At 46.1% G+C, this 27,515-nt stretch overlaps 1 protein-coding gene across 1 annotated transcript in view; it reads left to right on the top strand.

Annotated features, from left to right (window-relative positions):
* LOC101545487 (dehydrogenase/reductase SDR family member 2, mitochondrial-like) overlaps window positions 1-24,841 on the top strand; it is a 31,367-nt gene extending 6,526 nt beyond the window's left edge. Inside the window, exons 2-9 of the mRNA XM_055132715.1 lie at window positions 15,398-15,582; window positions 18,426-18,603; window positions 20,026-20,127; window positions 21,984-22,054; window positions 23,113-23,164; window positions 23,666-23,800; window positions 24,363-24,418; window positions 24,730-24,841. Coding sequence (XP_054988690.1) covers window positions 15,515-15,582; window positions 18,426-18,603; window positions 20,026-20,127; window positions 21,984-22,054; window positions 23,113-23,164; window positions 23,666-23,800; window positions 24,363-24,418; window positions 24,730-24,841 — 774 coding nt within the window. The 5' untranslated portion in view covers window positions 15,398-15,514. The remainder of the gene's footprint in view (window positions 1-15,397; window positions 15,583-18,425; window positions 18,604-20,025; window positions 20,128-21,983; window positions 22,055-23,112; window positions 23,165-23,665; window positions 23,801-24,362; window positions 24,419-24,729) is intronic.
* The last annotated feature ends 2,674 nt before the right edge of the window (window positions 24,842-27,515 follow it).

Below are 27,515 nucleotides of genomic sequence, written 5' to 3'. Positions count from 1 at the left end.
ACTCCAGCAGAGTTTCCAAACATACCTTTTGGAAATGTGACACTTGAAAACAGCCGAGGTTCTAAACAAGTGTCATGGACAAGAGCATATAGTTGGACCAATATGTAACAGGAGAGTCAGAGGTGAGTTGGGTTGACAACAGCCTATTGACATATTTCCTTAGGGTTGTGTCACTGTAGTACCTCACTGACACACTCTGCTTCCCCAGTTTTCCCAAAGGGATGCTAGAACTTGTGCCTCTCCTTTTTTTTTTTTTGGTGATATATAAGTATTTTTTTTTTGAAGTAAATAGATTTTGTTCAGAGGTTTCTTTTTTTTTTTTTAAACTTTTTATTAAATCACCATGTGGAAAGTTACAAAGTTCTCAGGTTTATATGTCAGTTATACAATATTCAAACACCCATCCCTTCACCAGTGCCCATATTCCACCACCAAAAACCCCAGTATACCCCCCGCCCCCACCCCCTACCCCCTACTGTATAACTAATGAATTTCACTTCATTTTTTCTTTACCTTGATTACATTCCATAATTCAACACAAAACTCACTATAGTTGACATAACTCTCTCTCTCTCTCTTTTTTTTTCTTTTTCCTTTTCCCTTTTTTTTTTTTCCTTTTTCCCCCTCATCCCCCTTCCTGCGCCTCATAGTATGGTGTACGCCACGCCGCGTCGGCCAGCGTGGGGCTTTTGCTTAGTTCACAGTCCAGAGGTGGCTGCTACATTAAAAACCTTCAATATTTCAACAAAAACTTACTGTTATTATTTGGAGTTTCCCCCCCAAGTCAGACCTCTTAAAAAGGAACCGCTTCACATTGCTGACAATTATAAATGTTACGTTGGATTTCTGTATAAAGTCCAGGGAAAATTCTGCCAGATGCTGGAACCCCAATTCCTAAAGCTGTCTCTGGTTCCCGCTCGTTCCACATCCACCAGCTCTGCAGAGACATGGGCACCCGGGCCGAAAACCTGGCCAGCCGGAGCGGAGCCCCGGCCCTGGCGGGGGCTGGCCCTGTATCCTGTGGCTGTTTCAAGTTCAAAGCACACATTTTTTTTTTTTTCCCTAGCGCCAAAAGTTCATACCTTCTCAACGGACCCACAAAATGTCGGACCCCACGCCGTCTCCCGGAGGGGAGAGAGACCAAGAAGGAAGGTTATTTCCTCCATTAGTCGGCGTGGGGCAAAAGCTTAGTTCACAGTCTCCATACACGGGTGCAAGCATTTGCTGGAACCCCAATTCCTAAAGCTGTCTCTGGTTCCCGCTCGTTCCACATCCACCGGCTCTGCAGAGACATGGGCACCCGGGCCGAAAACCCGGCAGGCCGGAGCGGAGCCCCGGCCCTGGCGGGGGCTGGCCCTGTATCCCGCGGCTGTTCAGAGGTTTCTGAGGGAGGGAGGAAGGGATAAGTGGGAGAGAGAATAGTAAGAATAACGCGCTCAAGAGAGAACGCGGGCTTCTCCAAGGGTGGAGGAAGCTCTACACACATCCTAGCACGGGATAAGAAAGCATGAAAGTACACATCTCAAGGGGGGAGATGCGGGCGACACATGTGCTCGGGTACCACATGTGCTCTGCCACGTGGGCACAAGCAGCACAAGGGCTCAGGCAGCATATGCGCCTATATAAGCATTTTTTAAAAATGCTGGAGCGATAGCACAGAAGGTAGGGCATTTGCCTTGCATGCGGCTGACCCGGGTTTAATTCCTCTGTCCCTCTCAGAGAGCCTGGCAAGCTACCAAGAGTATCCCGCCCGCATGGCAGAACCTGACAAGCTCCCCGTGGCATATTTGATATGCCAAAAACAGTAACAAGTCTTACAGTCTCGGGGCTGGAGCGATAGCACAGTGGGTAGGACGTTTGCCTTGCACGCAGTCGACCCGGGTTCGATTCCCAGCATCCCATATGGTCCCCTGAGCACAGCCAGGGGTGGTTCCTGAGTGAAGAGCCAGGAGTGACCCTTGTGCATCGCCGGGTGTGACCCTAAAAGCAAAAACAAGTCTCACAGTCTCACAATGGAGACGTTACTGGTGCTGCTCAAGTAAATCGCTGAACAATGGGAGGACAGTGCTACAGTACAGTGTTATTATTATTATTATTATTATTATTATTATTATTTTGCTTTTTGGGTCATACCTGGCCCTGCATAGTGATTACTCCTGGCTTATGCACTCAGGAATTACTCCTGGCCGTGCTCGGGGGACCATATGGGATGCTGGGAATTGAACCTGCGTCAGCCATATGCAAGGCAAACGCCCTACCTGCTGTGCTATTGCTCCAGCCTTAAAAATTATTTTAAGCACCATGTTTTACAAACTGGCATTGTCAAGTGATCACAAGCCTGAGTTCAGCAGCCGACTGGGATGCAGACAGATTTTTCAAGGTTTTATTCACACACAGAAACTCACTCATATAAGGGACTCAGTGCTGAGAGTTAGAGAGCTGGGACTGCTCCCTGGGCTCGGAACTCCAAATGCTGGACTAACACTCCTTTTCTACATTGACTTCAAGGGCAAATAAGTTCTGTGTCACATTCCTACCATTCCCATTCTTATTTAAGCGAAGCAAATGTACAGAAGCAAATAGAATGGTTAATCCTCCCTATCCATTGTTGGTTGTCAAATAGTCTCAAAGCAAGTATGGTCTCAGCGTGTACCACTCAGCACAGGTTATGCAAACATCTACAAGTTCTCAATGCAGTTACTGCCTTACCTGCAGCCAGGCATTGAGACACTCACACAGGCGCCCTTGCAAGTTAACCTGTTTTTCTTTGTTTTTTTGGCATTTTTTGGGGTCACACTTGTAGTAATGAAAGGGGTTACTCTTGGCTACTTGGGTTACTCAGGAATTACTTCTGGCGGTGCTCAGGGGACCACATGGGATGCCAGGAATTGAGCCTGGATTGACTGCATGCAAGGCAAATGCCCTACCCGCTGTACTATTGCTCCAGCCCCTAAATTATTTTTCTTAATATTGAAACTTATGACCCAGAAGCACAGAATGGAGTCTGTCTATTCAAAATATAGAGTTGCTGTGGTCCTCTTTCATCATCCATTCCCTCTTCTCCTAGTAACTCTTGGAGGTCATCAGACAGACTCCTCCAGGTCTACTATTCCATCTAGCACTTCCTGTTGTTGTCTCACCCCCATAATTTTGATCTTCTCAATTTGGGATGTCACAAGCTATTCTATTTCCTCATTTGGCTCAGACTGACCCTATTATCCCTGACTTATTTGTATAGAAGCAATAGGTCTCCTCTAAGGGCATGCATAGTCCTCTCTGTTTTAGGAACAGGAGGTTCAGACCTCTATGATTTTGCAAGACCATTTCTGCAAGGGAGTTAAGGGACCTTTCTAGGTGACCTATATTCTGTTTCAGAGTCCCCAATTCATCTACGTGTTTTGCTCATCTACTTGTTTCCCCTGAGCACTGTCAGGAGTCATCCTGAGCAGAAAGCCAAGCATAACCCCTGAGCACTGTGGGATATGGGATGTGGCCCAAAAAGGAGGGAGGGAGAGAAAGTGTACAGGCTTCTCCAGAGCAGGATAGGCAAAGAAACAGATAAGTGAAATATGTGTTTTGGGGGAAAACAGGCTTGAAGAGCAGGACCCCATTACTATATTTTAAATGTGTTGAGCATTTCGAAGTGGGTAGGGCGTTCGCCTTACACACGACCGACCAGGGTTTGCTTCTTCCGCCCCTCTCGGAGAGCCCGGAAAGCTACCGAGAGTATCTCGCTCGCACAGCAGAGCCTGGCAAGCTACCTGTGGCATATTCGATCTGCCAAAAGTAGTAACAACAAGTCTCACAATGGAGACATTACTGGTGCCTGCTTGAGCAAATCGATGAGCAACGGGGTGACAGTGACAGTGTTTGCTCAAGGTGTTGTCTAAGTGATGGCTTCTCAAGTCTCCACCGCTGGGTCCGGTGGAGTCATGACAAGGTCCTGTAATCTTGGCAGCATTTCCCATTCCTCAGGCTCCAGTGGGGATGGGGGTGGTGTTGTGCTAGCTGGGGTCTTGGATGGGTCCAGAGCTTGTTTCACAGAGTCCCAGTTGTCCTTTAACAACTGTTGTAATGTCTTTAAAGAACACATAGGGGGGACAATAGCCACGCAGGAGGGCACACCTAGAGACATTATAGTTTCTGAGGGACAAGAGTAAAGTAAGAAACAATTAATTTTAGCAATCCAATGGGTGATGCATGCATATTTCTCAGGCTTCTGCTGGATGTAAGCCAGCCAGTTTCCAGGGGTGCCTGGAGCAGGACTGAAGGTTTCTCTGCTCTCCGTTCCACCAGAAATGGAGAGGGTTGGTGGGTTCTGACTGGCTCAGGCTGCAAGATGACCTTGAGGAGGCCAGGCAGAATCGCTACCTTCAGGTTAGAGACTATTGCTTGTCCAGGGCTTATCTTAAATCAAGCCTATTAAAACATAAGTATTCAACCATTCCTGTAAATCTTGAATCTAATTTTTACAGAAGACAAGTTGCTGAAATACAGTTTTCTCTCCACCTTCACTTTAAGTTTGACAGGTGGCTTAGCAAACCTGTCTTGTTCCTTTGCATAAACACAGCAAGACTGAGGAACTCTTCATTTGGGATCCCTCATTATTTAGTGAGAGGTCCTGAGGGCTGGCTAAAGATAGAGCAGGAATCACATCAATAACGGCATTAATATTTACCTGTTACTTCAGGGTTACCTAGCCAATGTGAAGATGTGAAGATCAGGTCCCATGATAAGATGAAGGTGACCTTGAGCCTGCAGGGTGAGCTGGAGGAAGTCTTGGGCCTCTCACCTTTCATAGGAGTGTCCTGACAGAAAGGAGTCCATCCCATCCCCTCTGCAGGCTGGGAGAGATTCTGATTTCCACAACAGGGCCCAGGCTGTGGTCAGTCATTTCAGATCTACCAACTAGTTGCTTTCCATAGAAGAGACAATTTCCAGTTTGTCCTTGTTGATAGCCTGCTCCTAGGGTCTCCCGAAGGCTTATAGGGTACTCGAAACAGTACATGTTAAATACTTGCTCTTGTCATTTAGACTAATCCCTTTGACTGTTTCCATGAAAGAGGGCTTTGGGGTTCCAAAGCTGGCTTTCCTGTCTACATGAGGGGTAGATCCTATTACAGAGAGGAATGACTTTTTAATCTGGATTTATGCAAACCAACATAGTGCTGTGAAACATCAAAAACATACTGAAGGTACAAAGAAGAGAAAAACAAATACTTCACTTTACTTACAATGAGATGCGGGTCCTAGTCAAAAGAAGCATTCGATCTGTAGAGACAGAGCATATAATTTAACAATATAATGTCTAATTCATTTAATCCCATGTGAAAACCTTGATTTCCAGTTATCAAAGAGCACTGTAACAGGTGTCCAGACCATCCCTCTAATATCTTTTTTATAGACCTTGCCCAAAAGGTACTAGAACAATTCTCAGATATAATTTAAAGAGTTTTCCCCCTTTTTTTCTTTAATTGAATAACCATGAGATAGTTACTAAGCTTTTATGATTGAGTTTTAGTTACACAACGATCGAACACCCATCCCTCCACCAGTGTGCATTTCCCACCACCAATGTCCCCAGTATCCCTTCTGCCACCCTCACCCTACCCCACCCCCTGCCTCTATGGCAGGCACTTTCCTTCTTACTCTCTCTCTACTTTTGGGCATTATGGCTTACAATGCAGATATCGAGAGTCCATCACATTTGGTCATTTGTCTACTTTCAGCACACATCTCCCATCTGAGCAATCCCTCCAGCCATCATTGACATAGTGGTCCCTTCTCTATCCTAACTGCCCTCTATCCCAGCACATGAGGCAGGCTTCCAACAATGGATCAGTCCTCCTGGCCCTTGTTCCTACTATCCTTGGGTGTTAGTCTTATACTATGTTATTTTATATTCCACAAATGAGTGCAGTCATTCTATGTCCCTCTCTTTCTGATTCATTTCACTTAACATGATACTCTCCATGTTGATCTACTTATAAGCAAATTTCATGACTCCATTTCCCCCCCTAACAGCTGTATAGTATTTCATTGTGTAGATGCACCATAGTTTCTTAAACCAGTCCACTGTTCTGGGGCACTTGGGTTGCTTCCAGATCTGGCTGTTGTGAATAGTGTTGCAACAAACATACAAGTGCAGATGCAATCTCTAATCTGTTTTTATCATCCCTGGGGTATATTACCAGAAGTGGTGCTGCTGGGTCATATGAAAGCTCAATTTCTAGTTTTTTGAAGAATGCCCATATTATTTTCCAAGAAATCTGGACATTTGGCATTCCCAACAACAATGAATGATAGTTCCTTTCTCCCTGCATATGCACCAGCACTGATTGTTCTTCTTCTTTTTAAAAAAATTTTTTTTGGTGTGGGGCTGGAGCGATAGCACAGCAGGTAGGGCGTTTGCCTTGCACGTGGCCGACCCGGGTTCGAATCCCAGCATCCCATATGGTCCCCTGAGCGCAGCCAGGGGTCATCCCAAAAAGCAAAACAAAAAAAAGTTTTTTTTGGTGTGTGTGGGGGTCACACCTGGCGATGCACAGGGATTACTCCTGGCTCTGCACTCAGGAATGACTCCTGGCCGTGTTCAGGGGACCATATGGGATGCTGGGATTTGAACCCGGGTCGGCGACTCCTGGCCGTGTTCAGGGGACCATATGGGATGCTGGGATTTGAACCCGGGTCGGCTGCGTGCAAGGCAAACACCCTACCCGCTGTGCTATCGCTCCAGCCCTATTCTTATTCTTCTTTATGTGTGCCAAAGAATTTCTTGTAATAATACAGCTTGATCAGTTCCTTTCGTTAAAACACAATCTCAAACCTTCTACACATTCCTTTACATTCTCAAACTTTTTCATTTTGTCCAATAATTTTCCTTCATTTCATTTCAAAACCAGCTTCATTTTAACAGGATTCCCTTCCTTTTTTCTACTTTTGATATCTTCATCCATTATCTTTCTTACTTAAAATATACATTTTTTTTTGCTTTTTGGATCACACCCGGCGATGCACAGGGGTCACTCCTGGGTCATGCACTCAGGAATCACCCCTGGTGGTGCTCAGGGGACCATATGGGATGCTGGGATTCAAACCCAGGTTGGCCACGTGCAAGGTAAACGCCCTACCCGCTGTGCTATCACTCCAGCCCCTAAAATATACATTTTCCTTGTAGTGACATCTCACAGGTTTAACCTCCTTATTTTTACAGAACTTAATACAGCTTGATCTCCCAAGAAGTTTGGAAGCAAGATGCTAATCATTATCTCATTTAAGATGACAAAACTGTACTCTGCAGTATTATTTCAAAAGCTTTACATCAATTTCATAGATATTAAAAAGGTTACAATGCCCACAATTAAAGGTCTTACAGCATACTACTCTTGGCAACAGTTTACTTCACATTAGGAATTAGTCAGAAAACGTATTAAAAGTTTTATCTTTAGAATTCTGAATTCTAGGAAAACAGATATAAAAGGATTAAAACACTCACAGATTACCAAAAAACAGTACAGATTTCACACTTATGAATAAAGTTCTCTTAAGGTCAAGACTAGGTTTTGATGCTTAATGCATGCACACTTTCATGTACTATACAGATTAATTAACAATATATCCTCAAAAGACTGGCAACAATGATTTACCACAATTTAAAGAAAAATTATGTAGTCTTAGAATCCAATAAAGTTAAAGGTGGCTCGTTGTAGCAGGCTGAATTTTAAAATTAGTCTCCATTTTTTTTTGCTCACCATTTAGTTTAGAAACCTTTAAACTTTCTTATGGTCCAGGACAGTCAAAAAGCACCTGAACCTTTGCAATTACCACATACAGACAGAAAATTCTCTACAAACACATACACACATACTTGAGCAATCATTTTGCTATTTCCCCAACCCAGGGGGATAACTGAGGCGGATGAAGAAGGATAGGACTGTCTCCAGGGCCAACTGAGTCCTGTAGGTCTATTGAGACTATCCCATGTTTCTCTACCTCCCTCCCCACCCCACTCCCACAAAACCCCTCTCCAAACAGGTTGGGAAAGAGTTCGTTTTGTACTTCAAAATTGACTTTAACCTCAATTTTTTCCATCTCCAGTACACAGCTCAAATAGTCACACATGCAGTTTAAGCTTATGTCTTTAAACAATCCTTGAAAATAACATAATATAGAGAAAGGGAACACAATTTTAGATCCTCTATGTTTACCTTAGACTGAAGGTCAAATATTCCTTCTGGTTTTCTGCTTTATCTCCTTTTTTTTTTTTCTCTCATTTCCCTTGAGATAAAACTCTTCTGTCAGAATGTTTTAAACCTTAAATTCCTTTTTACCACAAATACATATTTTGCTTTCTGGATATTCTCTATTCAAAAAGCATTCAGGACTTCTAATTCTTAGACATCAACTTCCTAACTTCAAAACTGTAACCAGAGTAAGACAGTGATCCATCACATTCTCAGTTCTCACTTGCCTCAGCTAGGAAAGGGGGCTGCTGACTCTCTTCAACTGCAAGTCCACTGATGTAGCAATGACAAGGAGAGTGGAGGCAGCACTGGTGGCTGCTGGGGTGACAGTGTGGGGTAGAAAGGCTTCAATCAGGAGGGAGTGAATGATATCAATTCAGATGACAGTATAAAGGGTCTGATCAGGGTGTCTGGCCTTTCTCCACCATTCACCCAAGACCACCAAGATCACTTGATAACACAAATTAATACAAATTAAGAGCCACAGTACCTTGGCTCGGCCAATCCACACCAAAAGAGGGCCACTCTAACTCAACATATGTAAGACAAAATGATTAAGATTTTCTTCTTTCTTCTCTAAGACTGTCCAGTGATTCATCCTTGACTATTTCCCATGTTACCCACCTTCTCCTCCAAGTCTTTACGGTAACTGAAATAAGCTCCAAGACTGTCTTCAAAAAGAAAAAGATAGAGAGAAAAAAAATTCCAAGATTACCCATTCAGGAGGATGGAGATAGATAACGTCCAGTGGTTGCCAGCAATGTCTCGGGGCAACCTGCCTATCAGGACTTAATGCTGCTTCCAGCTTTTGACCAAGGCACTAACCAGACATGAATGCATTCACCTGAGTCCACAGTGTTGAGGCAATCTGCCACTATACAGATCAACAGAAACTAGATGACATAGTGAATGGGAAACAGAGAAGAAACAGATTATACAAATCAACAGAGGATGCAGACCAACCATCAGATAGACCGCAAAGAACACAACTATGGATGGGCAGTGCTCAAATACTCGTCTGGTCGGACTTCTGTCTCAGGATCTTAAGGTCACCTTGGCATTGGAGTATGGATATAATCCCCCCACCTGGTTGCTGCCATTTACTGGAGTTCACCAGGGCAAATCTCCATAAGTCTTTATGTCCACTGAATGGTGGGTTAGAGGCAACTCAAATTCCTTAGTTGGACCCATGGGACCAACACACTCTCTCGCACTTGCTTCCTCTCAAAGGAGGTGACAGAAGTAGAAATCAGAGAAAGGAAAAGGAGTTCAGAGACCAGAAGTGAGCACACTCGCCAGGTTCCAGATAATCGGCTGGTTCCAGAGACCTCCAGAGGCACAAAGAAGAATCAGTCACAGGAGCAGAAAGGCCAGAGAGCTTGGTGCTTGGTGGAACCTCCAAAGTTAAGTGGCCACAAGCTTGAGTTCAGTCACTGACTAGACACACACAGACAGGATAGATTTTTTAAGGTTTTATTCACACACACACACACACACACACACACACACACAGAAACTCACGCATCCAAGGGACTTAGTTCTGAGAGTTTATGGTTTATGAGCTGGGACTGCTCCCTGGGCTCTGAACTCCGAGTGCTGGGCTAACACTCCTTTTCTACACTTACTTCAAGGGCAAACAACTCCTATATCACATTCTTACCATTCCCATTCTTATCTAAGTGAAGCAGTTGTACACAGCAAATTGAATGTTTAATCCTCCCTATCCATTGTTGGTTGTCAAATAATCTCAAAGCAAGTATGGTCTCAGCATGTACCACTTGGCACAGGTTATGCAAGCATCTATGTGTTCTCAATGCAGTTACTTCCTTACCTGTGGCCATGCATTGAGACACTCACATAGGTGTCCTTGTAGTTAACTTCTTTTTTTAAATATTTAAGTTTAGGACCCAGTAGCACAGAATGGAGTCTGTCTATTTAAAAAATGAGGTTGCTGTGGTGTTATTTCCTCTTTAATCATTGGTAGAGTTTTATACTCTACGGGCTGGAGTGATAGCACAGCGGGTAGGGCGTTTGCCTTGCATGCGGCCGACCCAGTTTCGATTCCTCCATCCCTCTCAGAGAGCCCAGCAAGCTACCGAGAGTATTCCACCTGCATGGCAGAGCCTGGCAAGCTACCCGTGGCGTATTCGATATGCCAAAAACAGTAACAATAAGTCTCACAATGGAGATGTCACTGGTGCCCACTTGAGCAAATTGATGAACAAAAGGACGACAGTGTTACAGTTTTATACATACAAATTCCAGAATCATTCCTTCTACCAATATGTCCGCTTCCCTCCACTATTGTCCTAGTGTCCCTTTGTTCCCCAGCTGTGGTAAGCTTCCTACTGGAAACTAGTCCTCAGTATTGTCTCTGGGGCATTTGTTATTCTCCTACCATGTTTATTTATATTCTATATATGAGAGAGATAATTGTGTGTTTGTCCCTCTCCTTCTAACTTCACTAAGCATGATACTCTTCAGATCCATCCACATAGCAGCAAATTGTGTGATTTTATTTTTTCTTTTAGACAAGTAGTATCCTATTGTGTATATGTACCATGGTTTCTTTAATCATTTGTTCTTGGACATTTGAGTTGTTTCTAGATTTTGGCTATTGTGAATATTCTAGTACCACAGTGGTTTGGTGTGTGTGTGTGTGTGTGTGTGTGTGTGTGTGTGTGTATGTGTGTGTGTTAATTATAGCATTATTTACAATAGTGAGTATATGGAACAACTCAAGTTTAACAACTTGTAAGTGGATAAAGAAAGCATGATACAAGTTCATAATAAAATTCTGCCACTGTCCCACAGTGATGGGGTATCTGGGAGCGATGGGCCATTCACAGTGTAAGACTGAGTTTATAGACACGAGTGTGGACCATTGATTGGGAATCAATAAACATGGGCTAATGACTTGTGTTTAATTGACCGGTTTATTTAGGGCAAGCAAAGATTATATGGAAGTAAAAGTGGGCAAGTGGTAAGGGGGGCAAAAGGGAAGGTCAGTGGCTTTGTGGCAACATAGAGTTGAGGATACAGACTCAAGAATCTCCAAGCTCTCTAAAGAGTAACAAAGCTTATTCTCCTTAAAGGTTTCCAAAGACAACCATGAAGCTTCCAAAGGCAACCATGCCAGTCCTCAAGCCCAGCCAAAGGTGAATTATTAGTCTATACTATATTAGTCTATATTCTCTTGGAGTGTTAGGCCCCTAGCATCCATCCATTGCCATTGTCTTAACTTAGAATCTAAAGCCTTGTCTTTAGGGACCCTGGAGTGATCCAGGTTACTCAGTCCAGGTGGCTTGGGAGCTGCACTAGCAGAAACTCCAACAAAATGCTACTCAGTTAAGAGAGAAGATGAAATCTTGCAGTTTACTGGAACTTGGATGGTATTTGTGGAGTTCATGCTAACTGAAGTTAGTCTAGGATGGTGGAGCTGTGGTGTAGGCCCTGACTCTGATGCAGATCCCGCATGGAGGCTGCTGGGACCCACCTGGGAGGGAGGGGCTGTTCCTCCATTGGAGCTCTGCCTCCCTTTTGGAATAGGCTCAGTGATATCAGCCAGAGGTGAGCCAACCTGAGATGGTGAGCAGCACACCGAAGGTCCCCACAGAGTTTTGATTACTATAGCTTTAGAGTATAGCTTGACATTGGAAAAAAGATCTCCCATTTTGTTTTCCCAAAGATTGCTGTGGCTGTTCAGGACAAGTTTATTACCCCATATAAATTTCAACAATCTTCGATGTCTGTTTTTAAAAAGTGTCATGGATATTTTTATAAAAATTGGATTGAATCTATATGATGCTTTGGCAAAATTGCCGTTTTCACAATATTGATCCTTCCAATTCATTAAGAGAGAACGAAGGGCTGGACTGATAGCACAGCAGGTAGGGCGTTTGCCTTGTATGCAGCTGATCTGGGTTTAATTCCCAGCACCCCATATGGTCCCCCGAACACTTCCAGGAGTGATTCCTGAGTGCAGAGCCAGGAGTAACCCTTGAGCATCGCCTGGTGTGACCCAAAAAGCAAAGAGAGAGAAAACATATTTCTATTTTCTTGTGTCCTTTTTTATTTTTAGTAGTGGTTTATCGTTTTCTTTATATAGTCTTTCACCTCTTCTGTTAAACTGATCCCTAGGTACTTGATTTTTACCTTTCTTCTTCTTGTTGTTTTTAGAGATAGGCTTATAGAAAAGTAGAAGAGAAAGAGGAACTTGATGTGAGATTAAATTCAGTACTGTTTTTTTTTTTTGAGGCACAATTGTGAAAGGTATTCTAAAAAATTCTCTCCCTTTGGGGCTGGAGTGATAGCACAGCAGGTAGGGCGTTTGCCTTGCACGCGGCCGACCCGGGTTCGAATCCCAGCATTCCATATGGTCCCCCGAGCACTGCCAGGAGTAATTCCTGAGTGCATGAGCCAGGAGTGACCCCTGTGCATTGCCAGGTGTGACCCAAAAAGTTAAAAAAAAATTCTCTCCCTTCAATTCCATTCACTTTTAGAAAAACCGTGCATTTATGTACAATGATTTTGTACCCTGTCACTTTATTGTATAAGCCTATTGTTTCTAGAAACTTTTCTACAGAGTCTTTAGGGTTTTCTAGGTATAGTACTGTGTTCACAAATAGTGAGAGTTTGACTTCTTTTCAATATAGATGCTCTTAATATTATTTAACAAAAAATATGGATGGCACTGAAGTGTCAGGCCATGTGCACACATGTACACACACAGGCACACACACACACACACAGAGTCTGGCCCAAGCACTGTCCACTGTCTACCCTCCTTCTCAAACTTTCCCTCTAAAGGCACTCATCACCCCATGCCCTCTGGCTGTATGCTTCCTGGGGATTCTTCCTTCATTGCCTCTTTGCACTCCATGGGCCTGTGGTTACAAGGAACTTACTGAGACAGCTTTGGCAGTAGGACAATAATGCCTTGGAGGGGTGTGTGTGGGTGAGCTCAAGGATACCACATTTTGATGAGATGTTTCATGACTCAACAAAGGGCTTGGGACTGGGTGGTCAGGGATCAGCTGAGCTTGAGGGATGTGCCATGAGAGACAAGAGGAAGTGGAAGGAACACTTATATAGCCCAGCATGGCCTGGAATCAGTCACACTCCAAACTGCTGAGTGCCACACTCTGTTCCGGACCCAGAGAACAAAGAGTGCTGAAGTCCAGGATCCCAGGTAAGCAGATCTTTTTCTTGCAGGGGTCTTTCTGGGTCCTCTGAAGGTTGTAGAGAATGGAGGAGCTGGGTCTTCTGGGAGCTGCACACCTCTTCCTAACACAGCTCCAGCTCTGTGAAGCTTTAGGATGACTTCTTCTTCTTCTTCTTTTTTTTTTTTGCTTTTTGGGTCACACCCGGTGATGCACAGGAGTTTTTCCTGGCTCTGCACTCAGGAATTACTGAGTCCTGGCGGTGTTCAGGGGACCATATGGGATGGATGCTGGAGATCAAACCCGGGTCGGCCGTGTGCAAGGCAAATGCCCTACTCACTGTGCTATTGCTCCAGCCCCTCAAGGATGACTTTCAAGGTAGCTAAAGGTCAGTGGTCAGACTGGCCACCTCCAAGAGGATCAGACTATGAACAGAGAGTATTGATGGGGAGATTGAAATTTCTATCAGCAATGGGGCGGGGATCCTTGTTCCTTTTATAGGGTTGTTTTGTTTTTGTTTTTGCTTTTTTTTGGGTCACACCCAGCGATGCACAGGGGTCACTCCTGGCTCATGCACTCAGGAATCACCCTGGCGGTGCTCAGGGAACCATATGGGATGCTGGGAACGGAACCCGGGCCGGCTGCATGCAAGGCAAACGCCCTACCCACTGTGCTATCACTCCAGCCCTCCTTGTTCCTTTTAAACCAACAATATCAGGTTGCGTCCTTTTCCCTATTGTGGTAGCAAGTAATGTTAGGACCGAGACCACCCTTCAGTATTCAGAGAGACAAAGAGTCCAGCGGGTCTGCAAAACAGTAGCAGCCATGGGCAGAGGCATCCTTTGGCTGCTATCCCTACTGTCAGAGACCCAGGCTCCTGCAGGGCAGGCCTGAGAGGGTAACAGGGCCACACCTGAACTTGTACTTGTGCCCTGCTGTCTCCAAAGTGTGTCTAGAGGCTTCCACAGTGAAATTGGGACACGTCATTTCAGAACACTTACGAACATTAGCCTGAGCGATAGTGCAGTGAGTAGGGCTCCTGTCTTGCGGTTTCAATCCCAGGCATCCAGTGTGGTCAGTCACCCAAGCTCCACCAGCAGTGATCCTTGAGCAGAGCCAGGAATAAGCCCTGAACACAGCCAGTGTTACCCAGCAATAAATTTGTATATGTATATACACACACATATACATACAGCCTAATTTTCAAAATCTCTAAAGGCATAGCAAATTTAATGTTGTGAAAATTTAATAACAGATTTTACTCTTCACGACTTCCTAGTGAGTACTGATGTTCTTTCTACCTTTAAATTCTTAGAGGCAATCTTTCAAAGTCCACGAGTGTATGTACAGTTAGCCACTGCAAAAATGCTTTTCATTTAGGAACAGTTTTAGATGTACTGAAGAGTTTACAAACAGGGCAGAGAGTTCCTGAATGCCGTAAGTCCGTTAAGGTAGAGAGATCCCAGAAAGGAGAGGTCGAGCCGTATCTGCAGTTGAATAAGCATCATTTAGTTAGAAAGAAAGCTACCTGCGTGTCAGAAAGATGGATAGGTTTAGAATCTCTGATGAGGGGCCAATGCTGTTGACTGAAGTAGAGAGCTGAGGAATAAGGAGGTGGCAGCAAGGTGGGGAGGTGACAAGAACATCAAGAGGTTGCCGCAGTCTGGAGGAAGTTGATAGTTAAGTCCGGAGCTATTTTTTCTGAGAGAGAATTGTTACATGTAGAACCTTGAAGAAGAATATAGTTCCCTTCCTTGTTTGGGGTACAGAGACAAGATAGTCACTTGGGCATGCACAGAGGCCAAGCACGATGACTGACTGCTTCTGCTGTGACAGTGTGGGTCACTGTGATGGGGAAGGGCATGGGCAGTGCTACTTCCCTTCAAAGTTGGGAGGTAGGGGGACATGGACGGGAGCCTTCAGGGGAAGCTCCCATGGCAGATGTGTGGAGACACTGAACTAATGCATTCCACCACATGACTGTCTTTCCAGGTTCTTCCCCAGCTTTGGGTCCACAAAGAAGGAATCCAGCCAGTAACTGCTGTGCTCAGGGCAGTGCCAGAAGTCTTCAGGGACCTTCATTGCTCCTTGGTCTTCCTCTCCATAAGAATGAGCAGCAACAGAGCTAGCAGGAACCTGAGCCAGAAAGTGGCCGTGATCACTGGGTCCACAAAAGGGTGAGTGATGGAAGTGCCCCAGCAGGAGCCAGACTAGGAGAGGTGAACATCACCGCCCAGAGCAGGATCTGCAGTCTCACCCCACTCACACACCTCTCTGTGACACCCCCTCCTTACTACACAACTCGTCTCTACTTTTAACTCCAAATCTCAGGGCTTCTTCTGAAGTCATTGGATCTGAGTGCCAAGATTGGAAAAAACCCGCTGCTTCTGAGCTCATCAGAGACATGTAGTCCCTGCCACTCACAACTGGAGAACTCTCAGTTTTCATTTAACTCATCATTGGGAAATTCTCCCCACTCTTCAGTGGCCCAGGGCCCTGGTCTGGCCTCTTTCTTTCTCTTGCAGAGCCAGTGTTTTTGGCAACCTTCCTTCCCACACCTGACAGCACTGGGGCAACATCTCAAGACAACTCAGAGTTTTTCTAAAAGAACCTCTACTATGGTCATGTTTCATCTTCTGTCCTTCCAACTCTACTACTCCCCCCACCCCCTTACCCCCTCACGCTGCCCCCCAGACCTATGTAATCACCAGATGACTATGAGTTCTGTGACTCTTGCCGCCTGCATTTGGTGGTCTCGCACCACTTCCCCACCCGGGACAGCTGATGCCATGGGTGGATGAAGGAGGAAATGAGGGCCAGGCTGGTTGATCAGTTGCCTTTTTATTTTTTTTATTTTTTGCGTCACACCTGGCGATGCACAGGGGTTACTCCTGACTTTGCACTCAGGAATTACCCCTGGTGGTGCTCAGGGGACCATATGGGATGCTGGGAATCGAACCTGGATAGGCTGCGTGCAAGGCAAATGCCCTACCTGCTGTGCTATCGCTCCAGAAGGACAAACCAATGATATCCTACAACCAGTTGCCGTTTATTCCATTCTCCCCACGTGCCTGTTCCAATCTCACTAAGCCTCTCATTCCCATCTCCTCCTGTTCCCCTTGCTAGTCTCTCTCTGCTCCAACACGCAGCCCTGGTCTCTTGTCTCTCTCCAACTCCCAACCTTGATTGTAGCAACCACACCCAGGTCAGCAACCACTGTAGCCAGGAGATCAGGCTCAAGGGCAAAAATACCACCTAGGGGTTTTTCTCCTTTCCTTAGTCCAATAACTTAATTAACATCTTAATTCTATTTTTTAATATTACGTATTTTGTATGGACACAGTAAGAGATACATTAAGCTTTGTAGGGTGGCTCACCTGGGGACATCTCACTATAGATCTCAGACTATAGTGCTCAGGCCAGATTAGTCTTTCCTAACCCTAGCAGGGTCCTAATCTAGTTACTTTTTGGAGCATGACAGAATTTGTCCATGACCATGCTCTTAAATTATAGTTAAATATTATGGCACTTTGGCCTGATCCATTTCGGTGCCAGGGTAGCTCACTACTTGCACTGGGTCCATCCAGTCCCTTGTCTGGACCCTGCTTTTGGTGTGTTAGGAAGTAAGGGCAACTGAGGCTTAAGTGGGGAGAACAGATGCCCAGGAGTGAATATCATTTGGAGTCAATTAACTCCCAGGTTAAAAAAGCATAGCATTAACTGTCTTCCTGCATCTATACAAACAGGAAATTGCTCTGAATTAACTACACAAAGGACTTAAGGAGAAGAGGAAAGCAATATTTACAAGTTAAAAAGGTCTGGTTAGGAGATAAAGGTGATTGACCGTTTGGAAAGCAGAGCACAAAGAGAGAGGTTATAAATAAACACAGAGAAATGGGAGTGTCTCAGGAACACTGTGATTGGGTGCAACCCAATAAACCTAAGCTCCCTGTGGCAAGGTAGAAAGAACAAACCAATGTCATTTTACACCCACCCAACTGTCCTATTGTTTTGTTTTTGGGCCACAACTGGCGATGCTCAGGGATTACATCTGGTTCTGTATTCTGGAATTACTCCTGGGGGTACTTGAGTTATATGAGGTATATGAGATGCTGAGGATCAAATGTGGGTTGGCCACATGCAAGGCAATGCTCTACCCTCTGCACTATCTGGCTCCACCCAACTATCTTAATGAGCAATAATCTATGCTGAGAGTTTGCCATAGGTGGGAGCAGAGGTAATTTCTGGGGTTACCCACTTCAGAGACACCATCTTCCTTTTCACTTCACCTTTCCTGTTCTATGCCATCTCCAGATTTCCCCTCTGTCTTTTGAACTAATAAATCGTTGCAGATTTCCCTTTGATGTTTACATCTTTGTGAGGTCCCCTAAGGTGAGGACTTTATGACCAGGGAACAGAACCAACATTCCATTCTGCCAGAGAGCTGGTTCATTTAAGAGAGGAGAACTCTGCCTTTGTGCTCCTCTCTCTTCCTTCCAGCAATATAACCAGCCCCATGGAAATATTACAGAGATGGAGTTGAAGGGAATAAGGAGATATAGACTTTCATCTGTAAGTCAGAGAAAGTTATGGACTTTCATCTGCAAGTCAGAGAAAAGCTATTAGGCTTAGAGGAAGTGATTATTGATACCAGAGGCTTCCTGCAAAAATAAAGGAAAAACAGAACTGAATATTCTCTTCCATTTAGCACTCAGACCCAGCCTGTTTATTACTGTCCTGTTAGAACATTTCTTTGGAAACACTCCATTTCACAAAATTGTTTCGAATATATTCTCACCTATAAGATCAGATTTTACCGATGTGATTATAGCTTATTGGAATTAAATGGGGTGCCTTTGCAAAGACCTCACATGGTAACATTCATCTAACACTTCTACTCTTGGAAGGACTTGGGGCAACCTGTGGGCCACATTAGGGACTCATCTACTGTGTCATGATGAGGGGCTTGGGGGAGGATGGGGACAGGTGGAGCCATCATCACAACATTTTCTGTCCACAGGATCGGCCTGGCCGTGGCCCGGCGTCTGGCCCAAGATGGGGCCCACGTGGTGATCAGCAGTCGGAGGCAGCAGAACGTGGACAGTGCTGTTGCCATGCTGCAGGGGGAGGGACTGAGCGTGACGGGAACCGTGTGCCACGTGGGGAAGGCCGAGGACCGCGAGCAGCTGGTGGCCAAGGTGAGGGATAGGGGGATGTGCAGATTCCACCCTGGCAGGAGAGAGTTGGGAAAGAGAGAGAGAGGGGGATGGAGGGAGGGAGGCTCCAGCAGGAGCAAAGGTCAGGAAAGAAATTTTAAAGAAGCCCCTGGATCATTGGGAGAGAAAAGAAAGAAAGAAAGAAAGAAAGAAAGAAAGAAAGAAAGAAAGAAAGAAAGAAAGAAAGAAAGAAAGAAAGAAAGAAAGAAAGAAAGGAAGGAAGGAAGGGAGAGAGGAGAGAAAGAGAAAGAGAAAGAGAGAAAGAGAAAGAGAGAAAGAGAGAAAGAAAGAGAGAAAGAAAGACCAAATCCCATTCAACCGCTCCGGTGAGAATTGAGTGTCTGTATCAATCACAGTGTCACAGGTCAGGCCTGCATCGGCCTCTGGCTTCCAGACCACCTGCTCATGATCAGGATTCTCATCTAGAAACCTCTGCACTCTTTCTTTTATCTTTCTTTCTTTCTTTCTTTCTTTCTTTCTTTCTTTCTTTCTTTCTTTCTTTCTTTCTTTCTTTCTTTCTTTCTTTCTTTCTTTCTTTCCTTCCTTCCTTCCTTCCTTCCTTCTTTCTTTCTTTCTTTCTTTCTTTCTTTCTTTCTTTCTTTCTTTCTTTCTTTCTTTCTTTCTTTCTTTCTTTCTTTCTTTCTCTTTCTTTCCCTTTTTTGATGGTTTTGAGTGCAACACTGGCTGTGCTCAGGGCTTATACCTGTCTCTGTGCCCAGGGATCACTCCTAGTTCTTGGGTTTGACCCCCAAGGTTGGGGAAACATATGTGGGGCTAGGAGTCAAAGCCGGGTCAGCCATGCTTAAGATCTCTCTACTACCTCTTAGCCAGAATTGCACTTGTAAAGGTTCCTAGTGATTTGTGTACCGTAAGTGCTTCGAGCAGGTCAGCCCCTGTGCTTCTCAGGAGTGTGGATGTGGAACTCAGGGGAGTTGAGGTCTGAATGAAGCTCTATACTTGTGGGACAGTCCTGGAGTGGATGAAGTGTGAGGTGACATCCAGAGGAGCATGAGGTGGGCGGATGCGTGCTGTAGAGAATGGGCTGTGCATGTATGAGGCCAAAGAAGGAAGAGCTCCAGAAAGGGGAAGGGTGAATGATGAATTGATGGAAATGGGAAGGGAGAAACACAGAGGTGGCAAGTGTATGAGAATCATCACTGATGGGCCAGGCTAGCAGCCTGACTTCTTTTTAGAACAAAAATGAGAGACTTCTAATGAGTAGTTGAGAATCCCTCAGCCTTTCATGACAGAGACTTATTTGCTCTCCACAGGTCTATGATGCCCTTCCAAAGGGGTTTGGGTACTTGTTCCTTATGTCCCTAGCCTGCCTTGATAGTATCAGAGGTTTCTGGACATTCTTTACTCCATCCCTTCACCTCAGGTCCTCTGTCACTCCCTTCACAGGCACTGGAGCACAATGGAGGCGTGGACTTCCTGGTGTGTGTGGCAGGAGTCAACCCCCTGGTCGGGAGCACTCTGGGTGCCACTGAAGAGGTGTGGGACAAGGTGAGGCCTGTTGCCCTTTTTTGTTGCCACTCTTCCTGTTGCCCTTTCTTTGTATACACACATGTGCACGCGCGCACACACACACACATACACACGCCAATATTGACTCTGGTGGGTCAGGATGAAACTAACCTGGTCCAAGTATCATCATTGTCAGCCAGCACCAAACATCTGGCCTATGCAGTGTGCCAACAGCCCCCTCTGCACGAATTTCCCTGGGCTGTCACTGCTCCAGGGATCTGAGATTCCTACTCTGTCTACACAAGAGTCCTGAGGTTTGTTTGGAGTCACTGGCACGCCCTTGGGACCTTTGGTCGGTCTGTGCCAGAGTTGTCTCACCGGCACACAGACACGACTCAGAAGAGATCCTCCTTCTGGGAATCCCTGGGGCCTGCCAGAGATCCTCCTGCTCCTGCAGCCCCACTCCTGATGACCCGAGGTTCCCCCTGCTATCCTGCCTTGGTCCACCTGTCCTTGTGTGAGGGGCTGCCGTACTGGGGCAACATCCACTCCTCAGCTTCTCTCTTTCCCTCTCTCTTGAAGACCCTGCCCCACTTCCATCTCTCAGTCCTCAGTTTCAGAGCTTCCCGACATCAAAGATACAATCAGGGTTTCCCAGAAAAATGAAAAAAAAAAAAAAAACCGTTTCTTGACAGACAAGGATTCATGTGGTCCCATCTCTCACTTCCTTTCTTGTTCCCGCTTTCTGATTCCCAGTGAGGCTGCTGGGCCTCTCCACACAGGGTTTCCTGAGTCACAGATTATTGGTGACACCCCCTGGTCTGAGCAGGACAGGGTTTGCAGCTTCCTTCTCTTGGAGGGTTCTGTCCCTCACAGGGACTTACAGAGCACTGCTACCTGCCACTCTGGCAGGTAGACAGGGAAGGGCCCCCATGGCAATGGAATTCCTAGGGAGTGGGAAAACCACCTAGCCCTAAGGCCGTCAGGACTCACCTTGGACCTGAGGCCTGATAAGACTCTCAACCTGTGGCCAAGAGACCCAGAGAAGGTGGACTCCCTCTTAGAAAGGCTCCAGCAGGAACAAAGGCCAGGAACGAAATGTTAAAGAAGCCCATGCATCATTCCCAACTCTATTGCCTTGGCTCTCACCCTAGCAATGGACTTTTACTGAGGTAGAATCCCCAGGTAGGGGCAGGTTGGAAAAACCTATAAAAGCTTGAACAAAGGAAGCGCACACATATGCTGCCCAAGCCCATGTGCTGCTTTTACCCACGTGACCGAGCACAGGTGGCACCCACATCTCCCCTCTTGAGATATGTACTGGGGTTCTCTCTGTCTTTGGAGAAGACTGCGTTCTCTCTTGAGCATGTTACTCCCACTTTTCTCTTCCTCTTTCCCTTTCCTCAAAATAAACCTCATTTCACTTCACTGTTGTTTACTCCTGAAATTCTTTTTTGTGAGGTAGGATAATGTACCTGGAGACACCGGGGAAGGCCTCGGACTGGCTTTCCTCTTCGGCAAAGACCAGTTCCTTGCTACCGCCTGAGTCCGCGGCTTCCCGGAGAGATTGGGGTGGTGGGGATCAACTCCTGTGCGGAGAAGACCAAGCAGACGTCAGGTGTGACTTGACAGTCCCCTGGTGGAGCTGGCAGGGCTCTTGTCCATTCTGCACAGTGGCCAATCGCAGACTTTATCAGTCCTAATCTCCCCCAACGGGTCCTGGAGTGGCAGAGGTGGATCAGGAGAAAGTGACCGTCTCTCTCCTCTCCACCTCACACCAGCCACCCATGGGGGCCAACCCACTTCACTTCCTGGCAGAGCTTAGCTGGGGTGTGGCCTGAGAATGGGCACCACACCCACTGCCTGTCTCCCCTCCCCCATGGCTCTGATTCCAGATCCTGGACGTGAACGTGAAGGCCCCGGCCCTGCTGCTGAGCCGGCTGCTGCCCCACATGGAGAACAGGGGGTGAGAAGGGAGCCGACACTGGGGTCTCTGCGCATCATCTTTTGGAGCCCTCGGAACGCCCCGGAAGTGGAGGAGGGCGGGGCGGGGGCGTGGCGGGCTGTGTCCTTGCCCCCCCGGCCCCCCCCGCCCCGTGTGGCCTTGTGGTGAAGATTGGCTGCTGGTGGCGGCCCTGCTTTCCTCTCCCTATCACAGACTTCGCCTTCCGAGCGGCAGCTGCAGGCAAACAGGGGCCTGAATGTCCCAGGTCCAGCCCTGGCTCCCTCGCTCTGCCCTGTTCTGGGGTCCTTGGGTGAGGGGCACGGTGACAGCTGCCCCACCTCACCTTCCCCTGCCCAGCCTGGCTCCTCTGTGTCCGGGCAGGGTGGTGGGGAGAGGGGCGCTCTGCTCTCGGGAGCCTCCTGGGAACCTCAGGCCACTGCCAGGAGATGCCCCTGGGCGACAGGTGTTCCTGACCCCGTCAGTAACCTTAAGGTCATATCTAGAAACTAGATATCCAGTTTCTTCCTGGAGTTCCATGTTTCCCCAACCTCCTCATCCTGAATCTCTAGCTGGTTTCCTCTTAGGCTATATTCTGTCTTTTCTGATGTTTTATTTTATTTTATTATTATTATTTTGCTTTTTGGGTCACACCTGGCGATGCACAGGGCTTACTCCTGGCTCATGCACTCAGGAATTACTCCTGGCAGTGCTTGGAGGACCATATGGGATGCTGGGAATCGAACCCGGGTCAGCCGTGTGGAAGGCAAACGCCCTACCCGCTGTGCTATCGCTCCAGTCCCCTCTGATGTTTTATTATTATTATTATTATTATTATTTTCCATCAATACACGGTTTTACTCTTTCAAATATAGCAAATGGGCAGCCATCCTGCATGTCTGTTTAAGCATTAGGTCAAAGTCAGAGAAAAGGATCTGCAACATCTCTTTTGACAGATATTTTTACAATTATTTAATATTATGTAAAAAATTTTACAATAATATTTCTTTACACTTGCACCTCACCTAGTGTTTTCACTGGACAGACTTCTTGACTTGACTCATCTGCCTTTCTTCTTGTAGGGGCGGCTCTGTGGTCCTGGTCTCCTCGATAGTAGGGTACCTGCCCATGCCAGTGAGTGTGAAATTCAATACTGGGGCTGGGTGAGGGACTCTTGGGGGACCCCACCTTGCAGGGTAGAACTACTCTGGATTACAGATGTGGCATTAGGTTGGGTAATGCCAGCACCAGGCTCAGTGGGATTCTGTCATCCACTGGGCCCTACGATCCCCCAAATCTGAGAGCGATCAGCCGTGTACTCAGCTGGGCACCATCAGTTTGTGATAAAGCAAGGCCTGCCTGTGGGTTTCTTCGTGCCCTGTCCTGAGTATCTAGAAGCATGGTGTGGCGTTCTCAGTGTCAAGCTTAGACACGCAGAGTAGTGGCTTCTTGATGTTTCTATAAACTGAAAGAAGCTCCTCCACCTTGAATCATTATTCCTTGAAAAAGGTTATGGGTCTTACTAAGGACACTTAGTTGGGAACAAGATCTAAGTGCATCTGCTTCATCTGGAGCCCAGAGTCCTGGGCTGGTAGGTCCCGTTTCCAATTGTCTTTATCTGTGTTTGCTTTTCAGAAGCTGGGAGCCTACAACACCAGCAAAACAGCCCTGTTGGGCCTCACCAAGTCTCTGGCGTTGGAGCTGGCTCCTAAAAACATCCGGGTCAACTGCCTGGTGCCAGGAGTCATCAACACGGACTTTGTTCAAGTGGTGAAGGTCATAATAGTTGCTGCTTCTTTCTCCCCCTCGTGTGCCTCGGTCTCCACTGCCCCTTCCCTGGCCATGCTCCCACCTGGAGCCTGGTACAATTGGACCACCCATGTGGCTTCACATTCCAGGCCAGCACACTATTCAGAAGCTCTGCCGGTGGGCTTTGGTGTTTTTGCTTTTATGTGGGGGTGGGGGTGCGGATAGTGCTACACCCAGGGCTTACTCCTGGCTCTGTGTTCAGGGATCACTCCTGGTAGGCTCAAGGGACCATGTGGGATACTGGGGAATGAACTTGGCTGGGCTGCATACAAGGCAAACACTCTACCCACTTGACTTGGGCCCTGCCCTGTGGCCTTTGGGATGGCAGCCTCCCTCCTTCCTGCATGAACAGGGTCTGTGGCTTTTGAGGGGTGCCTGACAATGTCATTTGAACAGGGCCATCCTCCCTCACTGAGGTTTTGTCTGCGTAAGGTCCCTGTCCCTCACCCCCCCACCCCCATAGCTTTGTCCCCACCCACATCACTTGAACTCTGCCTAACATTTACTTGAAATCTTTCCCCAGGAGGAAAAAACGCCACATTTGTTGCCTGGGTTTAAAGAAATCTTTGGCCTGCAACGGTAGGTGGAGCTTGAGAGTTCTCTAGGTGGACCTACTTTGGGAAGAAAGTTCTGTTTCAACAAGAGACAGACCTTTGTTTTCCCTCCCAGACTACTGGCCAACCCCCTGGTTCAGTCCGAGGACAGCTCAGTCCTGGGAGTGGAGGGTGGGCATGGTTCTGTGGAGCCCACCTTTCCCTTTCCCTGGGATGGGGTTTGATGGGAATCCTGTGGGTTATTGGTCTGTAGGGGAATGTGAGACTCCCCTCCGCCCGCAAGACCTGAAGTGAGAATTCAGTGCTGCATCCTCACCTCCTCTCTCTTCCCCTTAGGTTTGGAGAGCCCGAGGACTGTGCGGGCCTCGTGTCCTTCCTGTGCTCCTCTGATGCCAGTTACATCACCGGGGAGAACATTGCGGTGGCTGGCTACTCCCCTAAGCTGTGATGCAGGATGCTCCAGAGGGTGCAGCCATGGTCCTTGAGGGGAAGATGGGGGATCTTCGTTGGGAGTCTCAGGGTCTTTTGGGTCTTTTGGGTCGAGGGTTACAGAGAAAAATTTGCTCTGGAAAGTAAAACGCTTGAAATCTTCACTCAGAAATAAACATGTGTGATTGCTTCTGATCTGGGCTTCTTGTTTGATTGGAGAGAAACGAGCAGATCCTTGACCTATAAAGACTCATCCCAGAATAAGTCTTTCCCTTATCCCTGTCCCTCAACCCTGAGAATTTAGGTCTTCTTTACAATCCTTTCCCATAAAATTGGAAATTGGAAACTGAACTGGGTACTTTCTCTCTGTCCCTCTAGATGCCCTCGCCACATTCCTCTGTTCTCTGTTTTCAGGGACCCTGAACTCTAGGGAACGCTCTAATGCAGTTCTTGATTTCTGGGTTTGCAGCTGATTCAAGCAATGAGAGACATTAAGGAGGGTGGAGTGTAGGGGGAGAGTATGTTCAGGGAATCTCTTAAGCTCAGTTCTTTTATGTTTGCTGCACTGAGCCTTTATTCTCTACCAAAGACTGCCATTATTTATTTATTTATTTACTTATTTATTATTTTTGGGGGGGTCACCCCCTCTGCTATCGCTCCAGCCCCAAGACTGCCTTTTTTTTTTCTTTTTGGGTCACACCCAGCGATGCTCAGGGGTTACTCCTGGCTCTGCACTCAGGAATTACTCCTGGCAGTGCTTGGGGGACCATATGGGATGCCGGGGATCGAACCCAGGTCGGCCGCGTGCAAGGCAAACGCCCTACCCACTGTGCTATTGCTCTGGCCCCAAGACTGCCCTTCTTAACCCATAACGCTGTCCATACAGCTCAGTTTCCATCCATACTGTCTCCTTTTTTAACTTCAGGCTTATGAGTAGTAGTGGGTCCCCTTTTTTGGCTAGACTAGAAGAAACACATATGACTTGTTGGGTGCACTAAATTATCTCTGCCTAGTTATAAATTGAAAAAAAAAAGAAATCTTAGTTATCTATTTGAGAATATCAATATTTTCATAATATTTTTTAATAAAATATAAATTTCTGCTACTATTTGAAAGTAGAAAATTACTATTTGGTATGGTCTGGTAGATTATTTTGAGGTCCTGGGAAAACTCTTATAATTAATGTATAGGGAAACATTTTGACAATTCTTGTGCTTAGAAGCCAATATGTTGAGTATATTGGTAGTTCCCTCATATTGCTGAGTAATATTTTTTTGCATAAATGTCACTGATGATGTGTAGCTTAGCCTATTTAACCATTTGCTGTGGAATAAAGTATTGGTTGATGTCTTATTTTTCTCACTTTATTTAAATACCAAGTAGGCACTGGAGTGATAGCACAGCGGGTAGGGCATTTGCCTTGCACCCGTCAGACCTGGATTTGATTCCTCTGGCCCTCTCGGAGAGCCCAGCAAGGCTACCGAGAGTATCCTGCCCTCACAGCAGCGCCTGGCAAGCGACCTGTGGTGTATTTGATAAGCGAAAAACAATAACAAGTCTCATAATGGAAACATTACTGGTGCTCACTGGAGCAAATTGAAGAACAACAGGAAGACAGTGCTACAGTGCTACACTGCTATTTAAACACAGTGGTTACAAAGTTGCTCATGATGATTTGCTAGTCATTCACTATTCCAACACCAGTCCCACCACCTTCCCTCTACCATTGTCTCCATTTCCAAACCACCCCTCAACCCTACCCTCATAGCAGGCCTCCATTAATTTATTTTATATTGTTTGTTACCACTAAATGGCTAACAGAATGATCAGAAATATTTCCTCAGAAGAAAATTTGTGAAAATTGTTGTATCTCACCATGGGGAACATTAAGTCCTTGTCTAAGAGTTTACCAAGTGTTGTTGCAAGTTAAGCCTTCTGTGCTGATTTCTTGATAGTTGAGATTGGTTGGTTTCTACATTACATACATTCCAATCTCTTGTGCTACTACTAGGATGGCAATGTCATAGAGTTTGGAGGTATAAGTCCAGAAAATTCAGAATATTTAATTGGGCAGTCAGGCGGGAGGCACGGTGGTGGCTTTGGGGTATGAGAGTGACTGCTGGGGCTTTGTTGGGGGGGTGGTCCTTCCCCCTACAAGATGGCCTGGAGGTCTCAGCTAGGAAAAATGTCCAGGAAGTTTTTGTGCCTAATTGATTTCTTCAAAGGTTTATTTACGAGTCTTGGGAACAAAGCCGGTAGATAAACTTAAATGGCCGTGGGTCATGGGCTGGTTGATGACTTCAGTCTTCGGAAATTATGAATAAAGCTATAAATATATTTATTCTCTTTTTGACTCTAGGATTCCATTTCCTATTTTCCCAGGGGTTACTAATGCCCTGCTGATATTTTGCTGCCTCTTTAACTCTGTTCCATTTTGGGTGGACCTGTTCTCTGTCTTCAAGTTCACTGATCTTTTCTTCTTCAATGCTTACTTATTTTTAAGTATGTTAGAGGCTGTGTTTTTTTATTTTCAGAAGTTTCAACCTAATTTTAAGGAGGTCTGGGAAATATATAATAACAATGTCACCAGGGAGGAAAAGGAAAAGAGATATTTCTATTTAATTATGATGTAATTAGAATATTATTTTAAATATTTAAATTTAATTAAATATTCACCTGTCATGATGGTCCAG

The sequence above is a fragment of the Sorex araneus genome, chromosome 3 (assembly GCF_027595985.1).
Source record: "Sorex araneus isolate mSorAra2 chromosome 3, mSorAra2.pri, whole genome shotgun sequence".
In the NCBI taxonomy this organism is placed as follows: Eukaryota; Metazoa; Chordata; class Mammalia; order Eulipotyphla; family Soricidae; genus Sorex; species Sorex araneus.
Note: the sequence above shows the minus strand (reverse complement) of the source record. Positions and strands in the feature narration are given on the sequence as shown.